The sequence below is a fragment of the Octopus sinensis genome, linkage group LG8, assembly GCF_006345805.1.
Source record: "Octopus sinensis linkage group LG8, ASM634580v1, whole genome shotgun sequence".
Taxonomy (NCBI): Eukaryota; Metazoa; Mollusca; class Cephalopoda; order Octopoda; family Octopodidae; genus Octopus; species Octopus sinensis.
In genome coordinates this window covers 102721001-102741171 of record NC_043004.1, presented here as the reverse complement: position 1 = coordinate 102741171, position 20171 = coordinate 102721001, and the positions used below count along the sequence as shown (strand labels likewise).

General features: G+C 35.8%; 1 protein-coding gene across 4 annotated transcripts in view; it reads left to right on the top strand.

Moving 5' to 3' along the window:
* LOC115215067 (EH domain-containing protein 3) overlaps positions 1 to 20171 on the top strand; it is a 100376-nt gene that overhangs the window by 73025 nt on the left and 7180 nt on the right. For all 4 annotated transcript variants that reach the window (XM_029784218.2, XM_036505631.1, XM_036505630.1 and 1 more), the window contains one exon: positions 9633 to 10069. In XM_029784218.2, coding sequence (XP_029640078.1) covers positions 9633 to 10069 — 437 coding nt within the window. The remainder of the gene's footprint in view (positions 1 to 9632; positions 10070 to 20171) is intronic.

Below are 20171 nucleotides of genomic sequence, written 5' to 3'. Positions count from 1 at the left end.
AATTTTTAATAGTATTTAATTTGAGTTTGATGCCTGCTGAGATATTTTTTCTCATTCATTACACTGAGGTGCATGTTCACCATTAACCCTTTAGCACTCAGATTACTCTGTCAAATGTAAAGCTTATTCATTCACTTTGTTTTGAATTAATCGTGCACCATCCTGTAGTTTTGAGATTTTTCAAAGATGTGATTCATCGTCATCATCATCATCGTCATTTAGCATCCGCTTTCCATGCTAGCATGGTTTGGACGGTTCAACTGGGGTCTGGAAGCCAGAAGGCTGCATCAGGCCCAGTCTGATCTGGCAGAGTTTCTACGGCTGGATGCCCTTCCTAACGCCAACCGCTCCGTGAGTGTAGTGGGTGCTTTTTACGTGCCACCCACACAGGTGCCAGACGGGGCTGGCAAAACGGCCACGGATGGATGGGGCTTTTTACGTGCCACCAGCACAGAGGCCAGTCGGGGCAGCGCTGGCAATGGCCACGATCGAATGGTGCTTTTTACGTGCCAGACGAGGCTGGCAACGGTCACGAACGGATGGTGCTTTTTACGTGCCACCAGCACGGAGGCAAATCGGGGCGGCGCTGGCAACGGCCACGATCGGATGGTACGCTTACTTGTCACCGGCACTGGTTATCTATTTTTTTTTTCTTTTTTAGAATGACATTGCAGGCTAAGTGTGAGGGGACAATTTGGTTTGTTTGAATGTAAAACAGGTAGAATATTTTGGCCTGATATGGCTGGTTAAAATGTGAACAGGTTAAAGTGTTTGACACAACACTTTGCATGAAAAATTTTATTTTAAAAAGGTAAAAAGTCAATCAGTAAATCGCTGTGGTAAAATTATATTATTTATGAGTGTAGAAGAGACAGGAGTGTATTTGTTTTTTATAATTTAGAAAATGAAATTCATTGCTGCATATTTTCAAGTTCAAACCCTGCTAGAGTTGGTACTGATTTTTCTCTCTTGAGATTAATAAAATAATCACCAGTATTATATCAGTCAGTCAACCATATCATCTCCCATTTCATAGCAAGTGGTCTACTATCTAGTGAAAAAAATCATTGTGATATTGTAGATTTGTGCTACACTTAGCCAACACAGTTGAGAAGTGGGTTTGTTTGAGCTTTTGTCCTCACTGTAATGAAATAAGCTATCCTCTGATTGTTTGCCAACCAGCTAGGTTTAGTTCACTCTTATTATCACAATTAGTTGGGATATTTCTCATTCTGTTCTCAATATAATTGATTGCTGGACAGTCTCGCTCCCATTACACTATATATAACTTTGGTTTGTTCCAACAACAGTTGACTTTTATCTGAGTCTCTGACACACACACAACACACACACACACACACACACATGCATGCCCCACACAGCTATAGCTTAATTGCTATTTTCACTTGAGGTATATAGTTCAATACACACACGTACATTCATGTAAATATATATTCATTCATATTTACTTAGGAAGGCAACATTCACATTTACATATAGCAAATGTTTACCTACTTGCGTATTCATACTTAAATGCATATTCATAATCTTTTGAATACATTTTAAATACATGCGCATACATCTTGCTAGTGAATATTTTTGACTCCCCCTTAGTGTTTAAGTTGTCATTCTATGTCTCCCAAAGAAATTATTCCTCATCTATGGGTTTCAATTTAAAAAAACATTTCTTAGGCCGTTTCAGGAAATATTTGTCTTAGTTCATTATTAATTACCATTGTGTGTGTATGTGTGTTTGTGCATGTGTGTGTGAAGAACCTCATAGTATTCCCTGGACACTGACCAAATTCACTCTTTCCAGCCACTTCCAACCCTAGGGCCCATACATAATTATATTTAATAGATAATTACAACAATCACTATATATGATACCTGTAGAACTTGTGAATCTTCTTACATGCATGCACATTAAAATAACACATTATGAAATGTCCATTACATTCGGAATTGTACAAAGGTAAAAAGCATTCAGTTGGATACTTTCCAGTATCTGGAACTAAGAGTTCTAAGTTCAAATCGATTCAAAGTGGTTACAATAAAATGAAAACTATTACAATAAAAAAAATTTTGGTAAAATTTGTGTAAGCTGTCTGCCCTTAACTTTTGAGTCAGAGAATTGATCGCATGTACATTGTAATTAATGTATGTAATTAAACGAAGTCATGGTATTGCTATCATGTTGGAAGATGGAATATGATAAATGATATGATAATTGAATATTTTAAACCACACTGATATTTGATATCATTATTCTGTTACATAAACAAGCAAGATAAAATAGATATCGTTGTGAAGTGAATATTTTAACTTATTACACCTACAGCTAAAATAATTTTATAGTCGGTCAGCTTTCAGTCTTAACCACTCTGTCTTAAATTGTGACTAATACCTGGATTTTAGCAAGGTTGATTGAACTGTCAGTGATGTCTTTCATTTAGAAGAACAAGACAATAAGTGTTAATAGTTTGTTTCTTGTTCCATGTTGCCATTTAGCCCCAGGTCAAACTTTGAGTAAACCCAACTATGACCATCTTGACTTTCTAAGAGTATATAGTTATCTCCAGTGTGCTATTTCCCTATTTAAAACAGTAGGATGGGATTTGAAGGAAATTTAGCTGCTATTTCTAATTAGTCTGACAATCACCCTTTTGCGTTCCACTTTGGTTAATTTGAAGAGTTTTTTTGGGGTTTTTTTTTCTTGTACAGAACACTCTATTCTTTACTGTTTCAGTTTAACTAGCTGTTGAGAATAGGTATCTAGTCATCTAAGCAGGTTATCTGCAATAGACTAGTGTCTAGAGCAGTGGTTGTCAACCAGGGTCCATATAAGATTTTTGTTGTTAAAATTTGTGTGCAGTAAATTGCTTATACTTCTACAATACAAAAAATATTTCGACAATCTTTTTTTTATACAGTTTGTTATAGTATTTAATTAAAAGATACAACTGTATGTTTTTTTTATATGCATCAAATAGCTATGGAGGCCCAGTAGAATAAAATAGTAATCAAAGGGGTCCATAAGCAAAAAATGTTTGAAAACCACTGGTCTAGAAGAATGTCTAGAAATAGTGCTTAATGTTTCGAGCACTCCCTCTTATTCATCTCTCCTTAGCAGTTATATATATTGAAAAACCTGTTGATGGTATTGATTGATGTCATTGACAGTGCCTTAGCTTCAGCACCAGCAGCCTGTATGATTTATTGGAATGGCCAGATAACCCTCTGTATGGACAACAGGGCAGTTAAAAGCTACACTCTGTGAGGAGTACCAAACTAACTGGACATTGAAGTGTAGTTTATAGTGCCAAGAATTGGTCTATTCATGTGAAATATTAATGGTTATATGAATTGGTAAAATGCAACTAATTCAATTTCCAAGAGTACATTATGTATGTATTACTATGATTCCTACATTGGCACCAGGCCACAGATTTTCTAGGAAAGAGAACTGAATCAACCAAGAAACATTTAGTGCTTGTGTCCTTAATTATAGGGATAAAGTCAAGAATGAATTTAGTGCAAATTTGTATTTCTTGCAATTCAACTACAATTTATTAAAACAGTGTTCTCGTGTCCCTCTGTTTTACTGGATGCTACTTTCTTTATTTCTCACAGTAGTTTTATATTCTTGGAAGTAATTGTTACACCAGACGGTAATAACTCTGACCGGAATACAATAACTACAATGATGACTGATATTAACGGTTCCTCTCACTTCTCCCCCTCGTTGCCGATACAAAACTGAAGGACACATTGTATTGTTACCAATCAGTGACTTGTTTTTCTTTTGTCTACTGAATATTTTTATTGTTTACAAAGTTGAATTGATCCAATAAAAGAGAAAAAAAAGAAACCCCTTGTAAATAACAAATAGCAATGAGGTCGGACACTGAATCTGTGTGCAGTATTCATATATCAGTAACAACGAAGAAGACGATGACATTTTTACTTGTGTGTGAAGTTTCACATTTATTACAGATCTTTCTCATTGGTACTATTTGTAGAGTTGCTTTTATAATTAGGGATTAGCACTGAATCACAAACTCTGCACAGAAGTAACTTCACCGCACATTGATACTATTATTGATGCTGCTGCTGCTGCTGATGATGATCTGTAACACAAACATAAAAGGCTGTAAATCTAGAGGCAGTTAGAATTTAACTCTCTTTACTCTTTTACTTGTTTCAGTCATTTGACTGCGGCCATGCTGGAGCAGCGCCTATGGTCGAGCAAATCAACCCTGGGACTTATTCTTTGCTAGCCCAGTACTTATTCTATCGGTCTCTTTTGCCGTAAACACACACCAGCATCGGTTGTCAAGCAATGCTAGGGGTACACACACACACACACACACACACACACACACATATACATATATATATATATATATATATACGACAGGCTTCTTTCAGTTTCCGTCTACCAAATCCACTCACAAGGCATTGGTCGGCCCGGGGCTATAGCAGAAGATACTTGCCCAAGATGCCACGCAGTGAGACTGAACCCGGAACCATGTGGTTGGTAAGCAAGCTACTTACCACACAGCCACTTACCACACAGCCACTCCTGGTTCTTTTTATTATTATTATTTTTTTTAATTAACTATAGGGAACATTGTTAGGATTTAAACTTTGAGACAGTGGTTTCTAAATTGGTACAAGGCCCCACATTTTAGGAGTGTAAATACAATAATTTGAATCTTTTGTTAATGAAACAACCTGTATAACAATGATAGTAAATACAATCTTTGCACCCCCATTTCTTTATTACCCACAAGGGGCTAAACATAGAGGGGACAAACAAGGACAGACAAACGGATTAAGTCGATTACATCGACCCCAGTGCGTAACTGGTACTTATTTAATCGACCCCGAAATGATGAAAGGCAAAGTCGACCTCGGCGGAATTTGAACTCACAACGTAACACAGACGAAATACCGCTAAGCATTTCGCCCGGCGTCCTAATGTTTCTGCCAGCTTGCCGCCTTTTAATCTTTGCACCATCTTGTCAGAATTGGAACCTGCTTCTGGGTTTTGTAGACTAATATATTTTATTACATTGCTGGGCCATGTTTAGATGTGTGATGTGACTGATGACAGTTGTGTAAACATATGTTTATTACTATGACTGAACTGTGGCCTGATAAATGTGGATATTACAAAGACATTTTTAGTATGAAGACTGATATCTTGTCAACATTACAGATTGTGGTACTGGATGTGTTGAGGCCCAGTCTTTATATTTGTAAGATTTATTACAGGACAAAAGACAAGTTGTGGTATTTCTTAATGTGCTGTCTTCCCAAATATCCTTCCTCACAATATGTCTTTGTAATACCGTCTGTCTGTAGGAGTTGAAATATTTTCTGGATAAACAACTATCTCTGTAATAAAGTCTAGAGAACATTAATCTTTGAAATCCATCCTCATACACTTTGACAAAAATCTCTTATCAATAACTTTTTCAAACCCTAGCTAACTATTTAGTTTACAGATCCCGTTTCAATTTACTATTGTGCTAAGAATGTGAAGAATTTATGTTCCTGCCCTACATAAAACTGTTTCAAAAGTCCAAAATGAAGCTAGTATTTAATTCTGTCTCTTCTCTGCTGCTATATCTTGTGTAAGAATAATGCTGTGATTTTCCTTCTTTCTTTTTTTCCGCTGTCATCCTCTTTCAGTAGCTGTGTACAATATTAGTACATACAACTTATTTAGCACCAACCCAAAACTTTTGTAACATTTTTCATTAGTTCACATTGATAATATCTTAAACCAAGAATAATATTTCTAGAATTTGTTTGAGTGGGGAGTAAGAAACATTATCAAACATAATTATAATGATGTGTTAGCCATGACACACTTGCTATTATGTTGCATGTATGTGAGGATTTGTGCATGCATGTGCATTATAGTATTTAAGATGTTTCTGAAATAGTGAATGAATTGTAGAAAATAATGATAGTGCTGGGCTAGAAACATAATGTCATACATTTCTTAGTTGTAAGCAGGGTTTCTATTAAATAAGATGAAAATCTGGGATGAAATTAAAATTCAAGTGAAAATTTTGAATCTGAAATAATTTGGAGCCGGAAATTTGAAGAAGACTATAAACTATTATTAGTGATGATTGTATTTAAGGTTTCTGGATAAGCTCATGAAAAGAACTCTTAGAGAATGTCCTAAGCTGAGAGACAGGTTCTGAGAGGATGGTCATATATGGTTAAGGAGCAAAAAAATAAAAATAAAATGTAGTGATGTCAGGAGAATAAAAGATGTCTACAAAGAAGAATATGAGTGAGTGTGGTATGTTATATGGTGATATGAAGACCTGAATGTATCATATCTAAAGAGAGAAGAAAGATCATTGAAAACTGCTTTGTTAAAGGGTAAGAGAAATATTTTCAGTTTGGGTAAATGTAATATTTGAAAATGCAGAGACCATAGTGACTGGCAAGGGAGGGAATGGTGAGTACTTGAAGGGTAGTCTTTGCAAAGAGAACACCAAAAGAACATGGAATTTAGGTTTATGTAGGGTGATATTTAAAAATTTGCAAAGCAATTTAACAGTAAATGTAAAAAGCTATGGATGGCTAAACAATATATAAACGAGTAAAAGAGATTTATATATATATTATATATATATATATATATAATATATATATATATATATTATATATATAGGCGCAGGAGTGGCTGTGTGGTAAGTAGCTTGCTTACCAACCACATGGTTCCGGGTTCAGTCCCACTGCATGGCACCTTGGGCAAGTGTCTTCTACTATAGCCTCGGGCCGACCAAAGCCTTGTGAGTGGATTTGGTAGATGGAAACTGAAAGATGCCCGTCGTATATATATGCGTGTGTGTGTGTTTGTGTGTCTGTATTTGTCCCCCTAGCACTGCTTGATAACCGATGCTGGTGTGTTTATGTCCCCATTACTTAGCGGTTCGGCAAAAAAGACCGATAAAATAAGTACTGGGCTTACAAAAGAATAAGTCCCGGGGTCGAGTTAAAAGAAAAAAAGAATATATATATATATATATATATATATATAGTGTGTGTGTATATATATATAGTGTGTGTGTATATATATGAGAGAGAGAGAGAGACTGGGAAAATTCCATCATTGAAACAGAAGTTAAGGGAATTGGAAATATTTATGTACTGGAGAGAGAGAGAGAGAACAAGCAACAGTAGTCTAACATTTGAGTGTCTTATACTTTCTGGAAATGATTATATAAATAAATAAATATATAACAGTATAAACACAGAAGTTGTGAGGGTTTGACTTCTTTTACTTTGATATATTTATAATGATGTTTTTCTTTTTTAGAAGCAGAAGGCTAGTTTTATAAAGCAATGTATTTATGTAGGCATTTGAATTAACATTTGTTCAGTAGTGATACGGAAGATGGTGAGCTGATGGAATTGTTACTGCAACGGACAAAATGCTTAGCAGCATTTCTCCTGACTTTACATTCTGACTTCAAATTCCGCCAGGGTCAGTTTTGCCTTTCGTCTTTTCAGGATTAATAAAATAAGTACCAGTTGAGCACCTGTTCCCACGAAATTACTGGCCTTGTGCAAAAATTAGAAACCAATAATAATAATATATATTTTGTTGTTGTTTCCTTCCTATGATAATTGAATTCAGAAATGTGGGTCTCAAATGTTGAATGTGAAGATGTCTACCATTTGCAGGGTTTTTCCTTCAGTAATAACACCATTAACCTTTTAGCATTTAAACCAGCCATATCCAACCAAAATATTCTACCCATTTTATGTTTAAACCAGCCTCTCACAGCTATCCTACAATGTCATTTTACAAATAATCCCACCACTGGAATCTTGATTGTGTGAGATAATGCATGATGAATTCAAAACAATGTTAATAAATAGCACTACATTCGACAGCAATTTGCATGCCAAAGGGTTAATGTTTAAATGCTGTTTTCTTACAATGGTGGAAAATGAAATGTCTTCAAATGTTTAAATAATACAACTAAATCAAAGGGTAGGAAAAAAGTGGTTTTTAAAATATTTTTAACTGTTTGTTCAGGGGAGGGAAAGTTGTATCCATGAGCTTTACAGAATTTCAGTGATTTTTTTGAGAGAAAGGAAGACTATTTTGATGTCCTTGTATTGGAAACCAGATCCAAATGTTTTTGCAACAGGATGGATACTGATAAAAGTGATGGTGATGGTATAAATTAAGTGTACCAGTCTAAAACAAGGCCTGTATCTGATGGACTTTCAAATGCTGTCTTCTCAGTTTTACTCACAAGGCCTGGGTTGACTTGAGTCTATTATGAACCTACAACCATATGACTGTTAAGTAAACTTCTTTATTGTGAAGTCGACTTCTCAATACATAATTTTCTTTTTTATCGCTACAGTTGATAAATGGGGAAAATATATAAATTGAGTATTTGACATTTACTAAAGTCTTTTACAGTTGAAATTTCTCGAAAGTAATATTAGCTGACTTTGGTAAAGAACTATTTTAAGTGTACTTAGCTTGTTGTTTCAGTATCTACATGATATGGGAGTTAATGATATATATATATGGCATACAAACTGTGTTTGAAATTGAATACAATTCTTATATGTAAAAAGGTGTTTTTTGTTAAACCATAGAAAATATCAGGCTCTTTTACAATAAAGAAAATATTTCTATTTGTTGGTTACATTTATTATATCAGCTGGATAGATTCCATTCACTTAATTTAAAAGCTTAACATTTTGCTATAGTATAGGCGTAGGAGTGGCTGTGTGGTAAGTAGCTTGCTTACCAACCACATGTGTCTTCTACTATAGTCTTGGGCCGACCAAAGCCTTGTGAGTGGATTTGGTAGACAGAAACTGAAAGAAGCCCGTCGTATATATGTACGTGTGTGTATATATTTGTGTGTCTGCTTTTGTTTTGACAACCGATGCTGGTGTGTTTACGTCCCCGTAACTTAGCGGTTCAGCAAAAGAGACCGATAGAATAAGTACTAGGCTTACAAAGAATAAGTCCTGGGGTCGATTTGCTCGACTAGAGGCAGTGCCTCAGCATGGCCATAGTCAAATGACTGAAACCAGTAAAAGAATATAATATATATATATAAATATCATCATCATGTTGTCTAAATTTTTGTAGTTTCTTATTTTTAACTGTAATTTTATAAGTATTTCAAATATCAAATTTTGGGGGGTCAGTCTTTTATAAAGTATGTTAAAGATGAAATGATTAAAACATTAAAATTTTGCATTCATATTTTGAAAAGTTTTGACATTTTATTTTCAACTTGATAATTTCATTTTTTTACTGTTTTTTTTTTTTCTTTTCAACTTGATAATTTCATTTTACACCATTGTTTGATAATCCTTTATGTCAATATATATATTTTCTCTGTCATTTTTTTAAATACAAGATGATAAAAAGTATTGTTATATCTGACCTCACCCAAAACTAAATAACTAGTTGAAATAATAATTATTGCAGTAATCCATTCTTAAACATATTTTTACTTCTATATTTTTTACAATGTATTAAATTTATATTCTTAGACCACCTGTCTCTTATCATTTCTGATTTTGTTTTCATGTTGTTATTATTATTATTATTTCAGGTGAGAAACAACGCATTGATCGTGGTTATGACTTTGCTGGAGTTCTGGAATGGTTTGCCGAAAGAGTTGATCGTATTATACTGCTGTTTGATGCTCACAAGTTAGATATATCTGACGAATTCCGGCGTGCAATAGAGGCCATCAAAGGTTATGATGACAAAATACGTATTGTACTCAACAAAGCCGATATGGTTGACCACCAGCAGCTGATGCGGGTATACGGTGCCCTTATGTGGTCTTTGGGGAAGGTCCTGAATACTCCTGAGGTTGCACGGGTTTTCATTGGCTCATTTTGGGACCAACCTCTTCAATTTGATATGAATAGAAAACTTTTTGAATTAGAAGAAAAGGATTTGTTTCGGGATCTACAAAGCCTTCCTCGCAATGCAGCGCTGAGGAAGTTGAATGACTTGATTAAAAGAGCTAGACTTGCTAAGGTAAGATCTATTTAAATAAAAATTCTCTAAAGAAATCCAATCTTTAGAGATCTTTGTATTGTTTGCAAATTACCCTAAGTATTATGGTATATCGTTTCCATCCTTAGTAATGTTTGACTCCGTCATCCCTGACTAAACAGAACTATGTTCCAGTGATGTGCTAGCTATGACTAACTTGTCTATTTTGCAGCCACAGTATATCTAGAACTGTATTATCTAATATGTATGAGAGGGTGTTGAAAGGTTCTTGGTTTTAAGAGTACCATGAAAGGCCTGCTTGGAGGCCCAACTTTCTGAGTTCTTTTACTGAGCTTAAAAAAAAAACTGAAGGACCACTGCAATAAGTGTGTGAATCTGAGAGGGGAATACATTGAATAAAATCATAATTAACTGGTTCTCTTGTATTTTCTTTTACCCAAAGCCAAGAACTTTCCAATACCCACTCATACATGCTGTTTTTCAGTTGGAAGTTTGTAATTTGAGGGTGAATTGGTTGATATTTCTAGTAAGATGCATTATCACATGTATAGTCCCTCATTAACTTTTCCTTAGTAACATCATTGTGCTACTATAGTCCAGTCCTGATCAAGCAGACCTATGACATGCAGGTAACTAGCAAACTGACTTGATGTGACATCCATTTGTAAAAAGATTTGATGACTAATTCTGATAGGTCACATGATTACGTAGAGATTCTCTCATTGGCTCATATTTAGTAATATTTAATTCACTAGGATTGAAATGCATATCTTTGATCTTGCATTTTTAAAGTTTATTGATTAATTAGATTGCAATAATAATCTTAATTCTGTGATTTCTTTTGAATTTACAGAATGTGTTAAATTTGTAAATGATATTTTCAGTTGTCTCTAAATATTTGACAGTTTTGAGTGATATTTACTGGGAAATCTGTTAAATAAACAATGTATCTTTAGGACCGCAATAGTGAAATAAGACACCATTCTCTACTCACTAGCTATACTTCAGAGTGAGAAGCCCCACCACACTTTTTGTCAAGACAAGTATTTTAGTATTAGGCTTGTGTTCTTTGCTATCTTTTATCTTTTACTTGTTTCATGGTGGGGCACTATCTTGCAGAGTTTAGTTAAACAAACCAACCACAGTATTCTTTTTCTTTTTTCAATATAGTACTTATTCTATTGGTCTCTTTTGCTGAACCACTAAGTTGTGGGGATATAAACAAACCAACAATGGTTGTGAAGTAGCAGGAGAGACAAACACACACTTATTCTTTTCTACTCTAGGCACAAGGCCCGAAATTTTTGGGAAGGGAGCCAGTTGATTAGATCGACCTCAGTATGTAACTGGTACTTAATTTATCGACCCTTGATAGGATGAAAGGCAAAGTCGACCTTGGTGGAATTTGAACTCAGAACATAAAGACAGATGAAATACCACTAAGTATTTCACCTGGTGTGCTAACATTTCTGCCAGCTCACCACCTTTTTACACACACACACACACACTTAAGACAAACTATTGCATACACTCACGAGGCATTGGTTGGGCTGGAGCTATAGTAGAAGACACTTGCCAAAAGTGCCCTACAGTGGGACTGAACTCAAAACCATATGCTTTCAAATGAGCTTCTTAACCACATAGTCTTTTTAAAACTCCCACTAACATTAGATACGGGCAGACATCTTATAATCTTCCAGGTGTTTATATATTCAATTTGATTGGATAATAAAAAGATTAACATTATTAAGTATTTCTGACATTTCATACATCAATAGAATTACATCGATGCCTTCATCTGTACTGATTGTTTTATATATATCTAGTCAGCAGTTGTCTATGTGTTCGTGTGTGCGTATATCCGTGTAAATATATTTCTATTTATTTTACTGGCTTCCATCACTGGTCAGCAGCCAATGTCAAGTGTTTTAGCCAGTCATATCAATCTCTGGGCTTATTTTGGTCTGCTACTTGTTTTACTGATTTGAATTTGTTGAATCACTAGTTTACAGAGTACAGAGCAGTACATCATCATCATCATCATCATTTAATGTTCTCTTTCTGTGCTGGCATGGATGGGTTGGACAGTTTGACATGGAGCTGGCTACCAGGGAGCTGTCCACACTCCAACTGTCTGTTGTGGCATGGTTTCTACAGCTGGATGCCCTTCCTGATGCCAACCATGTAGCAGAGTGTGCTGGGTGCTTTTTACATGCCACCAGCACGGGTGTGTTTACATTATTTTTTTATACCTGTGTAAAACCTAGACACACAAACAAGCATGCACACACACACACTCACACATACGGTAGCCTTTCTAAACAGTTCCTGTCTCCCAAATTTTACATCGTTTTGGTCAAGCTACAATCATCCAAGTTAGCATTTAGTAAGATTGAACCTGGAACCACATCATTGCAAAGCAAACTTCTTTGTCACTCACCATACCTGTATGTGTATAGTTATGTACACAGTATGCACAATGTGCATGTATATCTTAAAAACATTGTGTATACACACACATACACACACTCAAAAGTCTGTCTTGTACCTGCAAGCCCATTAGGCTGTATCCTATTCCAGTTTCCATAGTGTTTGAGGGACTGTGAGTACATAACCACTCCCGTGACCAGGGCACAAGACCATCATGGAGTTTACTCTGCAGCTGTTACTGGTACTCATTTTCAGCTGAGTGAAATTGAAGCAAAGTGTAAATGAAGTGCTTTGTTCAAAGTCCCATTGCCCCACCCACTTCTGGAATTGAACTCCTTACTTTATGATCATGACCTAAACACTTTAACCACTTGACCTTATACCTTCACTGTGTTTGTGTGGAATGGTGTTACACTGATTTCTGAAAATATACTTTCGGAAAGATACCATCAAAATTACAACTGTTAAGAATTTGTTTAAAAAACTGTGTACTGTTAAGGCTTATTATGAAGTATTGTGTTTAGGAGCTCTATTTCGTCACCTAATCTAGACATGATAGTTTTGCAGAATTTGTCACATGTCTGAGAATGTGCTAGATTTGCTACATGTGGTAACTACTCTACTTCTCACCATGTAACACAGTTGGAGTGGGTGTAACCAAAACATAGTTAGTAGCAGATTGTGTGTGTGTATACATTCATATATATATATATATATATATATAATGTGTGTGTGTTGCCTGCCTCTTAGTTGTTGCTAGCAATTCATTTAATCTCCTCCCACACTTTCAGCAACGTTTTTTCTATTAAGTTGGATTTTTTAAAAAGAGTTTTGTTTCCCCACCCCTATTTCCTCTCTCTCAGTGACTAGACATTCCACCAAACTTTTCAGCTAAAATAATTCTGTACACTAATTCTTTACTATCATTTCATTTTTTTTTTTTTTCATCTTTATTTTATGGTTGTTTTTGCAGTGTTTATTTTCGTATTCCTCACCAGTAAACCATTCCCCATGACCATCACTATTTGCCGGCTTTTATTTTGCTGTATAAAAGCACTTTCCCACCAATGGTGTAGTCTTCTTTTTTATTATTATTATTATTATTATTATTATTATTATCACGGAGTGGTTGGCGTTAGGAAGGGCATCCAGCTGTAGAAACATTGCCAGATTAGACTGGAGCCTGGTGCAGCCTTCTGGCTTCCCAGAACCCCGGTCGAACCGTCCAACCCATGCTAGCATGGAGAACGGACGTTAAACGACGATGATGATGATCATCATCATCATCTCTTGTTTTGATTTACTTTTTCCTCACTGTCAGAAAATGTCTCTCATTTCCTTTGCTGGTGCCATGCATGAGAACTGTCACTTGTCTAAACATATGTCTGTTTCTTAACACTACATTTGGTACAGTCTGTGTCACAGTTGTTATTGATGTTGGTGGGTGGTATACGGTACTCTTAACAGTTAAGGCTAAACTAATGGCAATTTTTTTTTTCTGCAAATTCTTGAACCAGTCACATCTTGTTTGGACTCGATATAAAATCCTAGATGTTTATTATCAGGCACTTCTAAATTCATTTTGCTTGAAAGAGGTCTGAAAATTTCTGGTTGTTTAAATTCCACTTTGTTTCTTAGTGTCTCTTCCAAATATCTTCTCATTGAATATGAAAGCTATTTCATTAAATTCTTTTACTAATAGCTAGCTGTATGCTTGAAGATGCTTATCCTTTGTTAAGTTTTGATAAACAGATCACAACTATTAATCTCTGATCATGCCCATCTTGTAGGATAAACCCTCAGTAGCAGCCAATTGTAGTCAACTCTGAACGTCTCAGCATGTGCAACAAAATCTCCAGCACAAAATAAATCAGCTTTCTGTTTTTTAATGGTCAGCTTTGTCAGATCTCTCTAACAGTCATACTATAATTATGATGTCTATTACCACATAGCTTTTAAAAGGTTTATTTCATAGTAATTGTTTGTTTAATATATTAATTTTATTTTCTCTTAGAAATCTGTGTTGATTCTTTAACTTATCAAGAGGTGTTAACAAATTAAGACAGATTGCTATGTTGATGAGGTAGACTAATTGCTAGTTTGTATAATACAGTAATGGAAAATTTAATTAAAATAAAATACTTGTACATTAATCAAGGTGGGGCTATTAATTCTTTTACTAATCTTTGTGTTTTTACACAATACTCATGTTGAAATGTATCCTGCTTTTGTTTCATTTAATTTTGAAATTACTGACAAATTTAGTAAAATAACTTTGTTGATGTTAAGCTAGTGTTTGAAACAGAAAGTAAATTGTGACGGATGGTTTTAATTTAGATAACTTTAAAATGGGAAGCTTGTATCATAGAACTTAGGGTGGTGTCAGGTGGGTTCGTATCAAAAGGGTCAGTGAGTTGGTATGCGAGATGGCAGAATCGTTAGCACGCCGGGCAAAATGCTTAGCGGTATTTTGTTTGCCGTTACGTTGTGAGTTCAAATTCCGCCGAGGTCAACTTTGCCTTTCATCCTTTCGGGGTTGATAAATTAAGTACCAGTTATGCACTGGGGTCGATATAATCGACTTAATACCTATGTCTGTCCTTGTTTGTCTCCTCTATGTTTAGCCCCTTGTGGGTAATAAAGAAATAGGTATCCAAATAACATAGATTATTCTTAACAAGATTATCCTGCTTACTCTTAGCAAGATTAAAGGGAAATAACATTCTTAGTCCAGTTCAGAGCATGTGTAGTGATTAATCTTAAGTTGACTAAGAACTCAAACCTATAGCATTTTTGTATCCCCATTTTTTTTTTTTTCATAAATTTATATTTTCTATATTTAATATAAAATACAGTGTACATTTAAACACATTAAGAGGTATCCATCATAGGACTCCCTTATGCTAGAAGGAACAGCTAAAGTCCAAACCACTAATTAGGGATAAATTCTCAAAGGGAATGAAAAATGAAACATTTACCATCTATTTCCTGGACCATACACTAGGCCACTGGTAGTAAAAATTTCTAAAACCTTTATTACCCGGATATTATTAAATTTTCTATATTTATGTAGTTCTTATTCTTAATAGTTTTTTTTTTATGAATTAACAGAAAAGAAAATATCAGGGTAGCAAGCACTTTGATTCACTGTTCAGCATTCTCTTGTATATTTCGAGGAACAGTTTCCTATGATGTATCTGTAGCATCTGTTTATAATAGGGTTAAATGTGTTGTGGGTATTTAGCTTCAGTAAAAGGTTTAAGGTCTATGTTATTTTTAGACATCACTAAAACAAGGGAATGTTAGCCTCTTTTATGTATACATAGCTATGAGTGCATGTCCATAGACTAACACTACCTTATATATTTATGGGGGTGGATATGGCTCACTATTGTTCCATTATGACCGTTATTCAACTTTGTGCCTGCTAGTAGCTTTCAGATGTCATTTCAAAGCCATACACACACGTACACAGAAGCTCTTGTATGTGATTCGAGAACTCCCTCATGTGTGTGTGTGTGTGTGTAATGTATATAAATATTTGTGAGGTTATGTTAATTACATTTTGCCGTCACTGTTACCATGTGTTGAACAAATGATAAATCTTTATGTGCCTATTATCATAATCACCGACATAACGAGCTACGACAATTGAGTAGATAAGCATCACTGTTTGGTCCAGGCAGAGTGGGGTGCACACGTACATCTAGGAACTATTTGTACATGTTCTCTAATTATTTCATACTTTAACGAGTGAAAACAGTTATCACACCAGAAGGGGACAATTTGACTGACTAATTTCTTACATCTCTGCTGTCTTTGGTATCTTTAATAGCTTCAACGTCTTAATATCCTGTTACTTATTTAAGTAGGACATGTATTTGTCAACTCTAACTCCACCTACTTATAGACATTTACTCATTTAGTTTCAGTCTACAGTATTACAGCCATATTTAATCTGACTGATTTCATTTTCCTTCAATTAAGTCAACTTGTACTTTTATATTGAATAATTTCTTAAAAGCAACTGTATTACTCTTCTACTCTTTTACTTGTTTCAGTCATTTGACTGCGGCCATGCTGGAGCACCGCCTTTAGTCGAGCAAATCGACCCCGGAACTTATTCTTTGTAAGCCCAGTACTTATTCTATCGGTCTCTTTTGCCGAACTGCTAAGTGACGGGGACGTGAACACACCAGCATCGGTTGTCAAGCAATGTTGGTGGGGAGACACACAGACATATACACACACATACATCATCATCATCGTTTAACGTCCGTTTTCCGCGCTATATACATATATACGACGGGCTTCTTTCAGTTTCCGTCTACCAAATCCACTCACAAGGCTTTGGTCGGCCCGGGGCTATAGTAGAAGACACTTGCCCAAGATGCCATGCAGTGGGATTGAACCCGGAACCATGTGGTTGGTAAGCAAGCTACTTACCACACAGCCACTCCTGCGCCTATGTTAAGTTCTTCCTGCTCTCGTGATGTAAGTTGTTGTTTAACCCCAGATCATTCTGCATCCAGCAGACAGACTGATGATGAGAAGCATTCCATGTGAGACCAGATGTTTTTTACTCCAGATTAATTATTCCTGAAATTACATTATCCAATACCTTTTCTTTTTTTCTTAACAACGGAGTGGAATTTCAGAGATTTTGCTGCTATTTCTAGCAAGTTGAGCAGCCACTTAGAGGCTCTTTTAGTCTGGGTTCTAGGCCTCACATATCACTCACTTTAACACTTCCACCAGCTCCATGGATGCTTTTTGCAGTTCACTTGCCCTAAAAATTTTCTCTCCGCACCCATGTTTTCCTACTCAGGCTTTGGTAGTTATCATGTTTATTTATGCATAATATGCTCTTGTTTGAAGTACACATACCATTAATTATTGTACCACTAATTATGGGCTTTGAAATTATGGGAAAAAATCTCTCTTTCCTGCAATAATACCCACTTTTTTTTTTATGTAGTATTATGATGTATAGAAATGTTTTATCGTTTTCATCATTTAACATCCATTTTCCATGCTGGCATGTGTTGGCTGGTCTGACAGGACCTGATGATGTGTCTCAAGGATTGCATTGAGTTCCAGTGTCTGCTTTGGCATAGTTCTCATGGCTGGATACCCTTCCTAATGCCAACCACTTTACTGCATGGGCTGGGTGCTTTTTTTCATGCCACCTGCGCTATTCAAGTTGCTCTGCAGTTTGCAAGGCTATAAACCCTGGGGTGGGTGGGAGTACAGAATGAGGGGTGCTTCATGCTAGGGGATGAGGGAAAGTACTGTGAGTGTATGGGGCATTGCATGTTCTCGCAGAGGGATCTGCATGGATCTTGTTGGGGTGAGAAAAAGAGAAAATGATCAGTAGAAGCTTCAAAACATAGATAACAAGAGTGTGTCCAAGGTGGCCCCACAAGGCACCAGCTGAATAGAAGTTTGTGGGTGGTTTGTGAGATTGTACGAGAAGGTGAAGGCAGACTGGCCAAAATGGGTAGGTTGAAGGGTGAATGAGACAAGAGCCATGAGCTGGGAAGACAGAAATGCTGAAGAATTTGGGGGTGGGGACAAGCAGTAGGAGTAGATAGATGATACAGTTGGTGAAGGATGGAAAAGAAGGGAGAGGGAAGATACAGGCATAGTGCATGAGGGGTGGGGGAGTCACTGAAACAGGTGGAAAACCCAAAGTTTAGCATTTCCAGAACTCAGTTTTGCTGAGGCGAGCAAGTCTTTTTGAGAACCTCATATCGCCAGAGATCTCGGTCCTTGGATATTTTATAATTGTTGTCTAGAATACGTTACAAAAGTTCAACCATCTTCATGAAAACCAAAAGCACATTTGGAAATGACTCATGAACTCTATTGGTTAATATAACATTTTAATTTTATTGGCAAACGTGTGGAATTATTAACTTTCAATCTTCAATATAGAAAGCTTTAAAAAACATTTTACAGAATGTAAACACTTTCATTATTGAATTCTTCCATTTAAATACTTTTATTATGGAATGCTTTTCTTTCAATAGAAATGTATACGGTAATGGCTCATTAGAATAACCATAGTATTTTAGAAACAAGAATATTTATTTTCATAAAGAATCAATAAGGATAATACATCTATATTGTCGTTATCAATTTAATTTTTGCATTAAAGCAGGATTTGGAGTAATGAAATTTACATTCTTAGTTAAAGTAAAAAAGTATTTCATTTTATGTTAACGATCAAATAATGAATATATATATATATATATATTTCTATGATGAATGTATTACATTCAATCTTTCTGTATGAAAGATTGATTGCAGCAGTCTCATGGTATCCATGGTTGTGAGTTGCACCAAACAGTATATTATTGCTATCATAACTATTACTATTTTTGTTAATTCACATCTGGTCTTGCCACTCCAACTACGGTTGCACACTTCACTGGAGTAGAGTTGACTAAAATTTTGTTCTCATGTGAACTGTGCACCCCTAATATTGGCTTCCAATTTTGGCACAAGCCAGCAATTTTTGGGCAGGGGCCAGTATTTAAATTGATCCCAGGCACTCAACTGGTACTTATTTTATCAGCCCTAAAAGGTTGAAGGGCCAAGTCAACCCTGGTGGTATTTGAGTGCATCCCTGATATTGAGGTTTAGAAATCTGGGAAAACAGGTGAGTATACATGAATCTTGCCCTCGTTTCACTGGTAAGAAATGCATTCAGTGAGTGATACACTCCAACAGTTTGTGTGTAATTTTTCTAATTTGCAGAGCTATCCTACCTACATATAAGTGAAATAGTTGTAATATAATTTATGAAAAATAAAGAAAAATCCGTGGGACATACTTTACCATCTTGTTATTTATGTTGTTTTTTCTCTACATCATTTAAGTTCTTTATTGATAATGTATTCTAGTATGTTGGAATTAGATAATAAGTCTCTAAAATGAGTCCTGTAAAAGTAGATAGTTGGTGTAGGTGATGGCAGAAACGATTTAAAACAGCTGCCTATGATAAAAATCTATTGATTAACTGACTGATTGATTAACTGAAACAATATATGGTGTTTGCATCTGAAATGTGTTACTGGCAAGTCTGGATAAAATTATAGCAGGAGTGTACAGGAAGCTAAATGATTGGCTGGACTCTGATAGAGATACGAACATTAACCCATGAACTGTGCAAGGCCAGTATACTGTCCAGTCAATGACCTTTTCCAATGCCCCAAATTGCATTTGCTGTTTCATGTGCAAGGGGTAAACTTTGACCTAACAACAGTGTTGGCCAATCGAAGGACAGGATACAGAATACCGCCATATTTTTTCCTAAAAGATCTAGCTTGATTGGAGAAAAGGAGGCCCAGACAAAAGATGAAGACAGACTCCCAGATCAGTTGAATGTGGCATGCATCCTTTAGATTGTTTACATCGCTGTTTCACTGTCTGTTCACTACAATCCTCCTCTGCTATTTCAGTAAATATGCAATATTTTTACCATGTTCTGATGCTGGAAAGAATGGATCCCAACACATGCTGTTGCTATGGTTTCTGAGTTGTATGGTGACAAAATGAGTAGTGAGGTCGATTAGAACTTTGGCTCTGATAGTGACAGTGAAGCTTCTATGGATGAGCCCAAGTCAGCAGATCTAGAGTCTAGCAGCAACACTGCTGATAACTCTGATTGGGAGATCTGGGTGAATGT